Genomic DNA, 16,471 nt, shown 5'->3' on the forward strand with positions numbered 1-16,471 from the left:
GAGTGTCACATCAAATCCTGATGAAACTTTCTCCATTCCAGATGTTCAAAGCATCCTCCATGTAATGCCGCTGAGCCCGGTGTTTAGCTGCATGGTTCTTCTTTTCCTGCTCCCATCTGACTTGTAACCCGAAAGATTAGTTGCTTTATTTCTGTTTTAGGGTGTGTGCGAGAGTATTTTTAACTTGGTTTTCAAAGTAAACGAGTTATGCAACAGCTCTTTGCTTGTGAAGTCTCTGCACCCACTTCCCTATTCCCCAAAGAAATTTCTAAAAACCCACTGGGCAATTTTGACTGAAGTTGAGGGGACGGAATGGTTTCAAAGATGCTTCATCTTCTAATAGGCCTGCACCACGTATGTCCTCAAAGCTATGTGAAGCGGCTGTGTGAGGGAGTTTGGTTCTTTTAAGGGGAACCCCGTGGGACACCGAAAGCCCAGGTCTGGACATCGCTGCATTGGAAGAACGAGTCTGAGGACAAATGTGGAGCAGAGGCACAGGCACTCAGCTTACTTGGACTGTAGATGTCAGATGATTCGGAGGAGGTTTTTGTACTGGGTGAAGAGATTGGCACCCTGTCCTTCGTGGAGACCCGAAAGCTCCTCATCACCTTCCAGGTGCAGAACCTGTATGAGAAATACTGAAGACAGCAAACCTCCAAACAGACATCTACAGCTGAGCTCCTGGGTTGTGTCTCATCTGCATTTTCATCATGTCAGAGGAATAAGTGGCTGGAGAAAAAGGCTGGCATCCACAGAGCCTCCCCAACCTTGGGAGAGAGGGGATAGGTACCTTCTCCAGAAGTGCATCAGGATGGGGAAGATGATGACCTTGGCCCTGTGGTAGAGCATGCGGTTCAGTAGCCCTTTGGAAGATAAACTCCAGATTAAATCTCTCTCTTCTTCAGAGATGTTTACCTGGCCAAAGAAGAGACCTTGATTAACCAAAGCAGTTTGCGGCACTCCTGGTAGGCCCTAGAGGCATGTTTCTCTCCCTGACCCCACCTTGCATTTCAGCAATCTCTAAGAACAGATACTAGTTACATCCTGGCTGATTGTCCCAGGTACAAGGGTGGGATGACCCCTGGATTTCTGTGGAAAGCACTGTGCTGTGCTTTCCAAAGGGAAGATAGGCAGAGCCATCGCTACTGTAGGGGAAGAGGTGGGTGCAGTAGGGAGAGGATGATGGTGACATTGACCTCTGGAGACTGAAAGGACTGAATTGGTGGAGTGCAGCACCCATCCTGGTGCTTCAGCCCTGGCATTTCTCCAGCAGGTAGGGAATTTCACCATCTCCTTGTCCACTCACTCGTTCTCAATCTGCCTGGGTCAGGTGCTAGCATGGATCTGGTGGTGGATCGGTTCCCAGCCCATGGAGCCCAAGTGAAGGTCCCAAGCATCAGAGCATGCTCTGAAGCTTCATAGCATGCTTGGCGGAGCAGATCCAAACCTCTGCCTGGTTCCCCTTTCCCCACAACTGCTCACAGCTGCGATGCAATGGTCTTGAGCAATGGGCGGACAGCGGCGTTCAGCCTTCCTGGGTGGGTCCCAGAATCTTACCCGCAATTTGGGGGGAATATCGGAGTTCAGGAAGAGTTTGCTGATGATGGCAACTTTCCTTTTGAGAAAGGCAACTTCCTTTTCTGACTGCATGTTGCGGGCTGCCAGAGCTTCAACTGAATCAGCCAGCCTGGAAAACCTGCAAAGGCATGTGGGGTCTTGCTCTGAGACAAGTGTTCTGACTGCTAGGCTAGACAGTCATGTTCTGCCTTAGCTCCGTATTTACTGGGTCAGAAAAAGCAATCCACGAGGTGTGGAACAGTGAAACAGGTGGGATAAAAAGCCACTTCCCTCTTCTGTCGCCCTTGTGGTCATGGTATTCACCTGGAGGATGTGACGTTTGCCCTTCTTCAGGAAAAGAGGGGACCACACTGGTCTTGCGCATGTGGGGGTGTGCTGACTGTGGGGCTCTTGTGCATCAGCCATGGCTTGCTCTTACAGGTTTGTCAGGGAACTGGACAAAGTCAATGGAGAAATGCCACAACTGGCACGTCAAGAAAGGTGTAGGCAATATGTTAGGTTGCTTGGGACTACCAAACCAAAAGCACTTCTAGGATACCCAAACAGGAACCCTGAGCCAGGGGACTTTTTGTGGTCGAAATGGAGGCTTTTGGGGGTTCCAGGGGCAGGTAACCATGAGCAGATTAGATGTAGACAGCTATGGGGTGAGACTTTGGTTGTGTCTCTTGTTGCAATGTGATGTCCAGCCTTGCATAGAGGTGTTGATAGGAGTTTAAGGGTGGCAGCACAGACCTTAGTGTGTGCTAACAAATCCATGGACCAGGCTTTATCCCCTGCTAGGAGATGGGTTCTATCTGCAGGAAGGGTTTGGGCCAGAGCCAAGAGACTGGTGGTGCCTGAGCACCTGGTGGAAAGGGAACTTACTTGTCCATCTCCAGATAAAAGCGGAGGTCGTCAACGAGGAAGTTGACAGTAATGAGCTGGCTGTCAAACAGGTGGCGTTTCACTAGTACCACCTCCTTGTCTGGTGGGGTGCTGGCAGCCGCCGTGTGGAAGCGGAAAGTGCTTGTGGTGCTGCTGCTCTGCATCGAGCTGATGGGCAAGTCTGAGAGAGGGGAAGAGCTGTTGTGTTCTGCTTCTCCCAGCACCGGGTTTGAGGCTAGCTCAGCATCAAATGCCCAGCTATACCCTGCTCCTTCACCTTGCCTGTGCTTGCTTTTGCTGCATGCAAGTAATTTGCTGAGGGTCTTTCTACCTAAGTGGAATACAGCCTTCCTGCAGCCAGGCTCTCCAGGGAATTCAGACCCATGCAGTGTGCAGCCTTCCTCCTAGCTTAGTAACCTCCTCCATCCATCCTCCTCTTTGCACTCATGGAGTGCCTATGTTCATTGTTTTCATAGGGAACAGCCACAGTACATTAGATCAAAAGTCTGCCTGTCTGCCTCACCGTTATCCTGTCCCTGACAGAAGCCAGAAGCAGATAACTAGTTAGAAGGAAAGGTAAAACATCTGTGTTACTTCCCCCATATACAATATTCTCCAGCTTCCAAACATTTTCATTTCCAGGGACTTCTTGATTTAGATGGGCTTTCTGTGTATTTAGCAGTTTCAGTGGATTTCTTTTCTAACAGCTTTTCCAGCCTCCTCTCAAACCTGTGTGTAAACTTTCAGGATCTACAATCCTTTGGCAAAGCACTTTGTAGTTCATCTCCCTGTTGCATGGAAAACCATCTCCATTTGTTTATTTTTGGCCTGTGTCACCTTAGCTTCATTTACTGCCTCCTGTTTTTTGTGGAAGGGATGCAAACTTGCATATACATTATTGCTTGGGAGAGATGCAACAGCATCATGGGGCACCCATATCAGAAAACCAGATAGTGCATGAATGTGTATGTGCGCATGTTGCCTGTGCAAAATTCTGGACCTCATCTCCCAACTCCAGCGCCTGTGTGCAGATTTCTGCACAGCAATATCTGGCATCCTGAGACACCTGCTCTGCTGGCTCTTTATATGCCTCCAGCAGAGAAAACTAAGTCAGCATATGGGGATGGGAGATGAGCCACAGGTTTCCTCCATTTACTTCTCTGCTTAAACCCAGGACTGTCTTGGGCAGGGAGGAGAGTGGGTGGCAGGAGTCTAGTCATACTTTCCTCCTCATTTCCTAGTTCCCGCCGGAGAAAGTCCTCAAACTCCGCACGGTGTTTGTCATTGTCCATCTCCCTCCGGAACTTGCAGATGCTCCTGACGATGTCATGAATGGCATACCAGGCCCACCGCTGCGGAGACACAGCACAGCTTGTGTCAGCCAGCAGCAGAGCCCTGTGGAGCCAGCCCCTGGCTGCAGCGATAGGGCTTGCTCCCAGGCAAGTGAGACAGAGCCTTCCCATTTGGACCCACCGCTGTGAGCTGGAGCACCAGAGCCCAGCCTTGGCAGTGGGATTTGTGACCCAGCCATCATCTTTGCTTCCTGGTTTTTCTGGGTTTCACTGGTGAATATAGGTGATAGTGTGAATCACTTGGCCAGTCCTGACCAAATCAGATGGAGTCTGCATGGAGCAGGACTCCAGAGCCCGTAGGAGTGAGGCTTTACCTGTCAGCTGCCTCTTTGCAACCCTCCAAGTCTGACCCCCTCACCCCATTCATGTGAGCACCGCTTGGCCCACAGCATCTCCTCTCTTTCTTGCCTGGACAACATCCTCAGCCTGCCAGCAGAGAGGGTCTTTCCTTACCAGCTTGTCTGTCATGAGGTTCCCAATCCCATGCTTCAAATGAAGGTTAGACTTAGGCATATTGCTCAGGGGGAACAGGTCCTGGTACTCTTTAAACCTGCCGGATGGGAGATCAGACAGAGAGCATCAAGGGCAGCCAGACGCATGGGGAGGGCAGTGGTTTGGTGGGAGGGTGGCTAAGTAGGGGGAGCAGCTGACAGGGATAGCCCTGGGGTTGGGGTCCCACAGGACTTCTGTTCCTGGAGGAGGTTGGAGAAAGGGATGGGGGGGCTGGATCCCCTCCCATGGGCTCTGTTCCTGCATGTAGCAGGCTTGGGAGTGTCCACCCTGCTTATGCACAGCGTGTTTCCTCCTCTAGTCTAGAGCTCTGCAAGCCCAACAGTGATTTGGTCCCCATGGGACAAGCCCTGCCGGCCTTGCACAAGTAAATGCATCAGCAGCTGCAACAGCAGTTTTACTGGGGTGAGGGCCTGGCTGGGATTTTGATGCACCGGCTAATAGTTCATAGGGAAATATGTTTGTAGCAGTTGCTGTCTGTCACCTTGGGGTTCCCATGAGAAGGATGTGTTTGTGTAACCACTGGACTTAGGAATCGGCTCAACCCAGGTCCTCACCATCGTTTTTCCATTGCTTTCTGGATGAAGATCTGTGCTGTCATCAACATGAAGGGGCTGACTACTTCGGCATCCTTTATTTCTCTGATGATAGAAGTGTGGCAGTCCAGCTGTTCCTCTGGAAGAGAAGTGCGGTCACTGCCTGCCGCCCCCAGCCACACCCGAGCCACCATGGCATCTCTTCCTACCCTCACACCTGCAAGTGGCACCCTGTCCCATCTCTGCCTGCCCTGTCTGCTGTTTGTCCAATTTGGTTGACTCATCTCTTTTCCTTTTGTCGTGGCTTAACCCCAGCCAGCAGCTAAGCCCCACACAGCCGCTCGCTCACTCCCCCCTGGTGGGATGGGGGAGAGAATCGGAAGGTGAAAGTGAGAAAACTTGTGGGTTGAGATAAAGACAGTTTAACAGGTAAGGCAAAAGCCGCGCACGCAAGCAAAACAAAACAAGGAATTCATTCGCTGCTTCCCATGGGCAGGCAGGTCTTCAGCCATCTCCAGGAAAGCAGGGCTCCATCACGCGTAACGGTTACTTGGGAAGACAAACACCATCACCCTGAATGTCCCCCCGCTTCCTTCTTCTTCCCCCAGCTTTATATGCTGAGCATGACATCACATGGTATGGAATATCCCTTTGGGCAGTCCCAACTTCTTGTGCACCCCCAGGCTACTCGTGGGTGGGGTTGGGGTGAGAAGCGGGAAAGGCCTTGACTCTCTGTAAGCGCTGCTCAGCAGTAACAAAAACATCCCAGTGTTATCAACACTTTTTCCAGCACAAATCCAAAACATAGCCCCATACTAGCTACTATGAAGAAAATTAACTCTACCCCAGCCAAAATCAGCACACCTTTCTATACTGTGCTAATTGCATACTTTGGGAGTGCAGCTGTGACTCCAAGAGCATCTAAAGGAGACAAGATAGGGAAGAGCTATTTCTGCCACTGCTGGAATTGCATGTTGCAGGTCTTGGTCAGTAAATCCTGCCAAAGAAGTAGACCACCTCCCTAGAAATATAAGTGGCAGTGGAAGGCCTCAGCAAATAAATGGTCCACTGGACGGGAAAGGAGAATTGGCAGGTCCCTGCAAGAGGATATAAAATCTGCAACCAGCATCCAGCTCAGGGAAAAGAGGCTTTCATCATGAATGGAGTAAAGTGCAAGGTGGGAGGGCACCTACCAGCTGGGATTTCGGCACGGAAATAATTTCTGACAATGCTGTTAATGAGGAAGCTCTTTGTCTTGGGGTTGGTCTCTGCGACTACCTTCTCCACGGCCATCCAGAAACGCAGTGGTTCATCTGCGTTGCGCTCCTTGAGGAACTGCTTGAAGAACTGCAGGTGGGCAGGGTTGTGCAGTACTTTCACGAAGTCCCTGTGGAGGAGGAGACACCAGGATATGCGATCTCTGTGCCACCAGTGACCTGGAAAATAGCCAGGACCTCTGTGCTTCTTTCTTCAACAAGAGAGAGACACCTGAAAAAGAGCTAGAAACGTGGATGAGTGGTGCGTGGGATCTGTGAAGCAGATGAGCCAGTAAAGGTACTGGTGGGGCACAGCCTCCCTTGTCTGTCTTGCCCATAGAATCATTTAGGTTGGAAAAGACCTTTAAGATCATCATCCACCAAGCCGTTGGGAATCCAGGGGGGGATTCTCCTGACAAGCTGTTTCTTTTCTGCCATAGGTGCACTTGCCCAACAGCTTTGCTGCCACGTATCCAAAGGAACTGGTCACAGCCTGAAGAGGAGGCCTCACCCAGGGAGTCAAGAAGAAGGCAGGACTTTGGGTCTGTGATGGAGACCTCAGAACCTGCAAATGGACTGGGCAGCCCCACAGAGACCAGGGGAGGGAGGCAGGTAAGAATGGGGTGCCTGGAAGGACTAGTGGGAGGAGGAGGTTGTGCTCCCTTCTGGCACTTGCCGAGAATACACAATAATTTGCTGCTGGATGGCAGAGGGCTTCATGCATTTGGCCATGGAGAGGGTGTTCTGGAGTGGAAAACCCTTGCCACTTGCAACTGGTAGATCAGGAGGTTATCGATAGATGTAAAGCCAGAGGACAGCTACATTGAAAAGATTCAGCAGAGCTTTGGAAAACCAGAGCTGGAAGTGGACTGGGATTTTGGGTCATTTATGAGGTTAGCAAGCCCTTATTTGAAGATCAGTGGACTGGGTCAAATATTTTCTTTAAGTGTGGCTCCCGAGACTGACTTTCACAATAAACAATAAGAGCTCCTCCTACTCAGGACTTGCGTCCTGGTTACCGTTTATATCCCAATGTGGAGCTGCGAGGACTCACATCTGGAGCATTCCCAGGAGGTGAGACATGAGCCACATGGACATTCATGCAGTCAGCGAGTACAGAGATTTAAGTGTGGTCACAGGGTGATTTTACGTGATTTTTCTGGGAATCTGAGAGCTGCCCAGCTGTAGTACAGGTGGCATGCCAGGGAGTGATTGAGGATGAAGTGCATGAGACATGCACAAGATGTGAGGAGTAAATCTGAACTATGGGGTTGGGGGTGTTAAAACATTTTTCTCCTTTCCCTGGTAAATCTACAGTTCAGACCCACAGACCACCCTTGCCAACATCTGAGAGGGCCCAATGATGAAGCAGGGAGCAGTGGAAAGCACAAGGAAAAATCTGCTTCCTGAAATCTTTTCTACAGGAAAGCACTGGGAAAAATCTGCTTCCTGAAAGAGTGGAAGTAGCAAAAAATAGCAAAGCCCTGTGCTGCAAGGTGCCAGACCTGGGTCTTCTAGATGGCTTCTCTACTGCAACAGTGGTGGACTTCGTCACGCTTGATTTGGTTTTTCTCATGGGAACAGTCCTCTTCTTTCTGTTCTCGGGTTCAGTGGCTGTGGGCACAGAACAGGGTTGGCCCTTTCCTCAGGCGACAGCCAGAGCCTGCTCACAGCTGTCCACAGGGCAAAGGACTGCAGAGCCACCATGCTGATGTCCGCATGGTGAGCCTGGCTCAGGAGGCACTGGGTGCTGTGTCCAGCACCTCCGCGTGGTTTTAACCTCCTCGGGACCTGCTTCAGAAAAGCCCTCCCACTCCCAATCCCTCTCTGGCTGGATTAACACCCCAAAACACGTGCCTTTCGAGGGTGGCTAGGCCTCTCTCTCCTTCTGGAGATGTTTTACCGGATGATGGGATGCAAGCAGGGAAGACCCCTGCTTGTCCAGTCACCTAAGGGTATACTGGAGCACCTGCAAGGGTGTGATGGCTGGGAGCCCACCCTGCTTCTAGCCTGCTCAGGCTGGACTCACCAAGTGATGGGCTTTTGAGACACAGAAGTTCATTTTCCTTGCTTGGGCTATCTACAGCCAGCGAGGGTTTCTGAACAGCCAGCTCATTTGACATCATCTTCTGGGAGTCTGCATCAGACAGAGAAGAGGGGACAGATCCCATGTTCATTTCTTCTGGCTACGACAGCCCTTCAGCACTTGCTCCGAGTGCTGTATTGTGATTGTTACTCACCTTTCCTTTCCCCTTGTGTGTCCTGTTCCCATGATCTACCCATGACACTGCATTTCTCAGGTATGACCGAGGCCCCACAAGCTACTTAAGGATTGCCACAGGTGACTGCTGTCTCTCTCAGTGCACCAGCAGGTGCCCAGAAACTTGATGTCATTCTCAAAAGATGATGTGAGAAGACAAAGCTGAGGTGTTACACCAGCATGGCCAGTCCCAGCGTCCACAGGAGAAGGTCAAGACGTGGAAGTGGGGTGATGGTGGCTGTCGCTGGCTTTGGGTTTCAGTTTGCTGCAGCCACCATTTGATCTGGTGACCCAGGCCAGTGCAGGGACGTGGCATATGGTGCCTCTGGTACTGGCAGGAGGGAATTTGGCCCATAGGTCACTGCCAAAGCTTGAATTACAGCTGATGGCTCCCAGATACCCTGTCCCAACCCACTCCATGATGTCCATGCCCTGTCAGCAATATAGCAATGCATCTGTGCACTAGGGGCATTGGTCACCACGGGTGCACAAAATATGTTTTATTAGCCTGAGCCAACATGAGCCACAGCAGAAATTCAGAACCTCCTCTTACCGGTGCTGCACAGGAGAGGTTCCACCTCTGCCTGGATGGAGCCCCCTTTCCGGAGGTCCTGAGTGGCAATTAATCGCCAGTGCTCGGAGGAGAGACCTTCCAAGTTCCTCGTGCCATGCAAGGCCTGGCTCAGCTTCAGGGACTGGTTTATCCGCTGGGACAGGAGGAAACATTCATCTTTCCCAACAGCGTGGCCTTGCACCTCGGGCATCGGGACATTGCTCTGTGGAGACTACAGTGAGAAGAGTAGAGGGTGATCGCACAGAGCACATACCCTATCTGAGGAGCTGCTCCTGCACTGTGCCTGACGGGCTACCTGCACGTTTTACTGTGCCTTAGAGTACAAACCTACCCAACTTAGATCTCTGCTTTAGCTTTAAACTGTCTGGAAGAAATCTACGTGAGGACAAAGCTCAGTATAGACCTTAAACCTACCCATGCAGCTGCTTAAAGCTGGCTCACATCTGCCTGCAGCTGGGATGTACCGGGGACACGCAGCAGGTCCCCCAGGTAGTCCAGACAACGGCTTGCCAGCAAAGACAGCAGCTTTCCTGAAGAGGTCAACATCCATCCAGGAGGGCTAAAAACAACCCTGAAGGTGTCCCCGGCAGACAGGTAACATCATGTGCCCTTTTTGGTTGGCTTCTATCCCTGGGACTGGCTCTGGCCGGTGCCCTGGGAGTGCCTCCCTTGCCCCCCGCTGAGACCCTCCTGCAGGTTTTGGCCCTCCCCACGGGTGAGCCGTTTGCATGACTTGCCAAGCAGCAGGGTCAGAGTGGCTGGTTTCTGACTGAGATACACACTGCTGAGAGCAAGCACCAAAAATAACCCTGCTAAGCTGCCAAGCAGTTCCCCTGACATCAGTGCAGTGAGACCCGGGAAGAGTTTGGCTTAGGGGATGGTGCCTGCAGAGAGCATGGCCTTGATACCTGCTGAAGTGCTAATTGCACTCCCAGACCAGGTCTGTGCTCTGAGGGGTAATTTGCTTGACAAAAGATGCTTAAAAACCTAAGCAGCTAATTAACTTACAACCAAGAGCATTTAATGAATCAGGGTCAGGAACTGCCAGCTGACTCTTCTATAATGCTCAGCTCTCGCTGACTGAGATACTGGCATCTCTGTGAGCCAGGTCTTTGGGGGCACTAGCCCTGACAGCCTCTCCTTACCATTTCCAGGATCAGCTGCTGATTTTACATTGCAGTTTGGGGAAAAAGCCTAACGGTTGGTTTGAAGAACACCGTCTGCAGCAAGCAAAATGGCTTGCATAGGTTGTGCAGGGATGCAGGTGGGATGCTCGGGGGTTTTGGTCTGTGAGGAGGTTTCCTGGTGTAAGGCTAGCATTTAGGGTGTTGATAAACATGAGGTATTAGTGGGATTTCTGCTGCCAGGAGGGATAATAGTCCGGGAAGATGAGTGCTTGTATGATTCTGCTTTCTTAAAATATCCCTTTAACAGTGGAAAAAATATATGGAAAGCTTGATTGTGGTTGAATCATAGGCTAAAAGGCTGCATGCCCTCTTCCCCCAGCGTATTGGCCAGGCACTCGTGCTGGGACAGGGACATACGCATGTGTGTCTGCACATGAGTCACATTAATAGCAGTATTTGCTGTGGGCAAGGAAAAAAGGGAGAGAGTTAATTCCCAGAAGTGGGCAACCATGAGGCAGTTACCCAGTGCACTGCCTGCTGCTGGTCTTACCCCCACCTACCCTGAAAGACTGCGTTTAAGTTTATCCTTGCTTTTGGGCCAGGTCATGGCCCGTCTCAGGGGAGCTCTTGTAGGGTGTGCCTGCAGTGCCGCTGACTTACGGGATGCTGTGGTGGAAGAGCTGAGGATCATTGCTCCGGGCAGCTGGAGCAGCACAGGCTCTGCCATATCGCCCTGTGGCAGCGTTGGCTGGGGGACACTGTGGGATGCTGGACCACTGCAGCTAATGCTGGGCTTCTCCTCCCTCCCTCTCTCCAACTTTTCACATCCCCACTGGTGCCTGCACACCCCATGAGGATGCCCATGTCCTCCGTGCATCCCCTTTACCATAAACTGGAGGAATGTCCTGTCATCATCAGCCAGAAATTCCTCGTAGAAGCAGCAGAGCACCTGAGGAAAGGCAAAGGTGGGTTGTCCTCAGTCAGTGCTCCAGCAGCAACCGCCACCCACGAGCCCCACCATACCCTTAGGTCGCAGTGGAGATGCCGTGGGCAGGTTACACCTCGCTGAGATGCCTAGGACAGCTCTGCCAGGAGCTGTACACCCAGGTTGGTCCATCGGGCTGCTCAGAGGCTGCCCAGAAGGGCTTGGTTGTAAATGTGTTTTACTTGTGTTGTGCTGGAACCAGCGACTCAGATGCAAAAGGATGGCCACTGTCCTGCTATCCCCTGGCCCTTGGCATGTGCATCTAACAACTGAGGTCACCAGCTGCTAAATGACCGCTCACCTCTGCTCCACTGCCCAGCAAGCCAGTGAGGATGCTCCTCTCCACTGGCCTGGCTCATCTTGGTCACTGGTTCCAGTGCAAGGTGGCTTGCGACTGTAAGTTTTTCCCTTCCTAATCTATTTTCACCTTCATTTTCCAAATACCTCTCTTCTTAAACATGCCTACAGCCCTCACGCCAGCCCACGGGGGCCAATGCCAGCTGCTCCCAGCCTGATCACTGCCAGCACCGTTCTGTACCTTGCAAATCTCCTTCTGGGCTCTGAATATCCAGGGGGAGAATTCTCCAGACATCAGATGGTTCCGCAAGCTCCTGAGAGTCCTGGTCTCCAAGGGAAGCTGCTGAATGGTGCCCTCCTCCAGGTAGGTCTTGCATATCTTCTCCCCGATGAAATGACGCAGGAAGAAACTGTTTTCTCTGCTGGGGTCCAGCACCACGGGCAGAAATTCCTCCAGGTCATGCCACAGGTCCAGGAGATTAGTCTCCATGGACCGGTCCTGGCGCTTCAAGAAGTCCCTGAAAGGCCGTCCCGCGCAAGTCTCAGCGCTAAGGGCCCAGGGAAGGAAACTCAAGGTCTTGACCAGCTTTTTCAGGGTTGGCAGCTGGACAAGGGGTGCAGAGGAACGCAGGTTAGGGAGGACTTTCTCTTCACAGAGGTCTTCCAGATGAAGGACCTGCTCTGCATTGGGTCTAGGCCTTTTGGGAGAGGTTGCTCCTCCTTTGCCTCCAAAGGCAGTGTTTGCAGGATGCTCTGACTGCTGAGGAATTGATCCCAAAACATCCTTATCCAGATGTGATGCCTTTGTGCTCCCAGCTGGCCCCAGCTGCCTTTCTGGTTGCACCTGAAAACTGGGCATCTTCACTTCTTGGGTGTCTCTTCCCTCCTGGACCAGAGTCCAGATCTCTGCTTTGGCCTTCTTGCTGCAGTAGGGCCCTGACAAACCCTGACTCCTTCTAATATGCATCGTGAAGAGATTCTCTGAAAAGCCTGAGGGCTCCTGCGAGTTGGCCCATAATAAACGCTCCTGATATTCTTGCAGCAGAGGCCGGCACGATTTCTCTTCCTCCATGCCCATCTTGCAGTGGATGAAGAATTTAGGGAGCCAGTAACTCTGAATCATAAAAAGGGCCCGTTCCTGCATCTTGCTTAGGATCTCCCTCCTGGTGCTGATGGGCTGAACGTGTCTGGCTTTCAGCAGTGACCCTGAAATGGATGCAGGGGATTATGATGGGGGGGCTGGCTCCATCCAGACCTGTTCGTGTCAGGGGAGTTCCCCAGCCAAGCAAAGCTGCTGATGGTATCCCATCTCCCTGGGAGCATCCAGGAAAGTCCACCTCGCTGGAAGGGCACTGCTCGTCCCCGGCTCCCATGTTTCTTACCAATGATGGTCCTGCAGAGAGTGACGACGCTGGAGCCTTCACGCAGGTGAGTGGCTTTCAGTCTGTGAAGCAAGGACAGGTAGAGGTCCCTCTGCCTCGCATCTGACTCGTCAAGCCCCAGGAGCCTTTCGGTGGTGAGCCAGAAGTTGGTCAGTTCTTCCCCTGTGGATCAGACAAGGGACAGGAGTTGGATGGAGTCCCTGAAAGCCCTGCTGATGCATGAAGCAGCCTGTGTTTTTAAAAAAGAAAGAAGATCGCCCGGATGAACTGAGGGAACAGTGTAGAGAAGAGCCAGGGCTATGCATCTCCCTAAGTGTGCAGCGCTCACATTGGGGCTCTCCTGCTGGCTCATCTTCCAAAGCCACGTCTGGGTCGCGCAGTGTCTCCTGTCCCACAGGTGCTTACCCGTGCCCTCAGCTCTGTGCCGGTGTCCTGCCAGGCAGCTGGCCCACAACTGACTGAGAAGGGGCTGCGGAGCACCCCATGCCCACCTGCCATTCCTTGAACGAAGGCCCGAAAGCGCCACATGCCCTGGCTCCCGCTGATGCACTTCTCCAGCAGCCACTGGTCAGCGCTTTGCCAGTTCAGCAGTTTTGCTGTCAGAGAGAGTACAGAGCACGGCATCGGGGGGTGCATGCAGGAGCAGCCTGCAAGAAAGCCCTCCAGACCCCACCAGCATCCCCCCAGCCTCCCTGACACAGGCTGCCAGAGGGCAGCAGTGCTGTGAGCCAGGAAACCAGCAAACTGCACTGAAAGGAGCCTTTCGGGCAGGATTGTGGGTTGCACATGTGGTGTTTGAAAGGATGCAGTACAACCCACTCATGTCGGTGATAGTCTGCCCAGCTATCGTGCCTCTTCCCCTTGCAAATGTCCATCTTTTTTGCCTGCGTTTGGGGGTTGCCCTCAACCTCCTTCAACTTGAGGTTAAACCCAACTGGAGAAGAAGCAGCAATGCATTCAGAAATGGCACTGGAGCAAGCCTCGATGAATTGCTTATTTTTCTGAAATGAAAATTTGCATCCCCGCTGCCATAGCTTTCTTTCCAGTGGCCTTCCCTTGCGTTGACATGCAGGCTGACAAAGCAGTTGGCTGCGCTGAGATGGCTCATTTTAGGGGTAAACTGGGCACAATTCAGACTTGCTGCTGGAAGGACAGACCATAGCATAGGCCTGTTTTCCCAATGTAGGATGCATCAGACGAGGAGTATATCGCAGTACAGTGTGAGAGCTCTAGGCATCCTGCATAGCAGCAAACCTGAAACGCCAGGACCCCAGTTTCCCATGCCTGAGAATTCTCTCCAGCCCCACTCCACCCATGAACCGCATAGTAAAACCTGCGAAGCAGCTATTCCAGCTCAACCGCACGGAGGCAGCGAGCCTGTGTAACAGGGCTGTGGGGTAAAGCCCCACTCATCCCATGGAAACCCTGGGATCCTAAAAATGGGACATGAAATGCCTTTTTAACCTGGAGCAGAGGCACGATCCGCTGGGTAGGCACCAGGTCGTGACAGCCCCGGCAAGAGGAAGCCCTGCTGTGGCGGCAAAGAAGCCGCTCCGATTTCCTCCATGCTGCGATGACTCACCTGCTTCCCCCGACCGAATGAAACCCAGGAGCTTCTGGCAGAGGACGAGGTGGAGGCACAAGCTGGATTTGCAGAAGTGAGGCAGGCGGTGCTTTTTCAGCCAAGCCAGTAAAGCCGGGGGGCTGGGATCCTGCGTTGCACCCCCCGTGCCCAAGGAGAGGATTAGGCTGTGAGCAAGGAGCCGTCTCTTGCCTGGGGATTAGGGTGAGTAATGGGCCCCTGCTACAGGGGAAAGAGGCAGGGGAAGGTGCCCTGTTGCTAGATGGCGATGTAAGTCATCCCCGTGCTGAGAAAGAAGGGGGATACTCGAGCTATAGCACCTGCCCGCATCCCTGCAAGCTCTGCCTGCAAACCTGGGAGACACGGCACTGCATGGCTGCCTGCAAGGCAAGCCTGCCTGCTTTCCCGGAGCCCAGGCAGGAAGGCACAGCAGCTTTCTGGCAGCACCGAGAGGAGCAGGTTCCCTTTTGCTGTGGGATCTGAGCACCGCAAACGGTGCTTGTGGCTGTGGGGAAGTGGGATGTCCGTGGGGAGGGCTGAGCCAGTTTGAGGGTCAACAGGACCTTGGCTCCTGGTGAATTCAGGAGGAATACAGGACCCAAGGGGCTGACGTTCGTGTCCTCCTTCCCTGCCACCACACACGCTCTCCTTAACTCCAGCTATCAGTGTTCACTGAGTGCTGGATGGACCCCACCCCATAAGCTGTCCATGCACCAGGACTTTAAATGGCTTGTGCTCCTCTCAGGCCTCAAAAGCAAAATGATGCCTGGGTTTGTAATAATCCCCTGGCTGCACAAACAGGAGGTCCAGAGAGTGGCCTTGGCAATGAGAAACCTGCTCCTTCCCTCCCCTGCCCTGTGCCCTTCCTCCATCCTCCTCACCCTCCTCGCAAGGGGCATTTTCTCACCAGGTGGCTCGGCAGCTCTGGCCAGAGGTCCCACCGGCCCATGCTGCTGATGTAAATGGGTGTCTGGCCAAAAACCTGTATTGAAAGGAAAGGGGAGAACTGAAAGAGATGAAGGGTGGAAGGGGAGCCCAGAGCCCAGCTGTTCTAGTTAGTCCTCATTACAGAAAAGGGCATTGTCTTTCCTTTCAGACCTCTATCTCTAAACCGAGGTCCTCAGGTTTCCCTCATTTTCCAGCCTGACTGTGGTGTATTCCCAATTTTCCTGGGGCCTCTAACACCACAGAAGCTGAAAGTTCACCTGAAAAGAGCTCAGAAAGGTCCTGGGCTTTATGGTGCAGTGGACTTACGGGAAGATTCAGAAATGTGTTGAAAAAGTCGACAAAAACGTCATCTCTGAGCAGAAGCCCCATGTCCGCGGAGGCTATGGTTGCTACAAGGGGGAGAAGAGAAAGTTACCTGGGCTTTGTGTTGCCAAGCGTGACACAAATGTAAACCAAAAAATGAGTTTTGAGAGGATGGACCAGAACAGCTCTAGGGGATGTGCAGTATGGGCTTGTCCTGTGCACACACGGGAGGATTTGGACCTGGGCCAGTCCATGAAATTTGGGTTCCGGTCCACCCATGTGCTCTGGGTGGGTGGCCACAGGGTGTTTGGAAAGCACCAGGTTCAGCTGCACGCAGGAGCTGGAAAGTTCAAATGGCAGCTGCCTAAATAGCAAAGGTACATGGTTCTTGGAGGCTGGGCAGAAATGCGGTGGCATCCGTGGGGCAGGAGAAAGGAGGTGCTGTGGCTGGAGGGGACGAGCTGCGCTCCTCCACCTTACCCAGCCAGCAGGCATAACCCTGCTATCATGGAGAGGAAATGTGTGCTGTGCTCTGGTGCTGCTGCTCCAGCCCCACTGCCTTGGTGCCCTCCGAGTCCTCTTGCTCAGGTTCTGGTAGCAAATTCCCCCAAATTAGCAGGCATCATCAGGCTGGAGGCAGGTTGTGGCTCTGGGTAGAGTGACAGTCACTGCAAACCCCCACCTCATCCACCCAGGACATCTAGGTAGTGTGCAAGTAGTGCCCAACACCTCCCACTATCCTGTGAAGTTTTATTCGTGTTTGAAAGATCTGGATGCAAGGGTGTGGGCTGGCATCAGCCTGCTGATGGGTGGATGCCCTTGAAAATGTGCTCTTGTGTGAAGGCACAGCTGTGTCACAGGGAGGACCCACGTTTCAGAAGCCTAATGTTGCTTTTTCCCTCTGTCCCCTTTGGGGT

The 16,471-nt window shown here is 52.6% G+C and overlaps 1 protein-coding gene across 1 annotated transcript in view; it reads right to left on the bottom strand.

Moving 5' to 3' along the window:
- The window catches only part of RGSL1 (regulator of G-protein signaling like 1), a 19,301-nt gene extending 3,681 nt beyond the window's left edge, over nt 1-15,620 (bottom strand). The window contains exons 1-17 of the mRNA XM_009320725.1: nt 15,558-15,620; nt 15,211-15,285; nt 14,304-14,433; nt 12,722-12,883; nt 11,581-12,545; nt 10,944-11,006; nt 8,910-9,141; nt 8,126-8,233; nt 7,602-7,710; nt 6,034-6,227; nt 4,862-4,979; nt 4,248-4,344; nt 3,665-3,794; nt 2,443-2,623; nt 1,558-1,696; nt 791-915; nt 512-624 (exon numbers count right to left, since the gene is read on the bottom strand). Of these exons, the coding sequence (XP_009319000.1) occupies nt 512-624; nt 791-915; nt 1,558-1,696; nt 2,443-2,623; nt 3,665-3,794; nt 4,248-4,344; nt 4,862-4,979; nt 6,034-6,227; nt 7,602-7,710; nt 8,126-8,233; nt 8,910-9,141; nt 10,944-11,006; nt 11,581-12,545; nt 12,722-12,883; nt 14,304-14,433; nt 15,211-15,285; nt 15,558-15,620 (3,004 nt within the window). The remainder of the gene's footprint in view (nt 1-511; nt 625-790; nt 916-1,557; nt 1,697-2,442; nt 2,624-3,664; nt 3,795-4,247; nt 4,345-4,861; nt 4,980-6,033; nt 6,228-7,601; nt 7,711-8,125; nt 8,234-8,909; nt 9,142-10,943; nt 11,007-11,580; nt 12,546-12,721; nt 12,884-14,303; nt 14,434-15,210; nt 15,286-15,557) is intronic.
- Nucleotides 15,621-16,471: the final 851 nt, after the last annotated feature.

Source organism: Pygoscelis adeliae, unplaced genomic scaffold (genome assembly GCF_000699105.1).
Source record: "Pygoscelis adeliae isolate BGI_AS28 unplaced genomic scaffold, ASM69910v1 Scaffold402, whole genome shotgun sequence".
NCBI lineage: Eukaryota > Metazoa > Chordata > Aves > Sphenisciformes > Spheniscidae > Pygoscelis > Pygoscelis adeliae.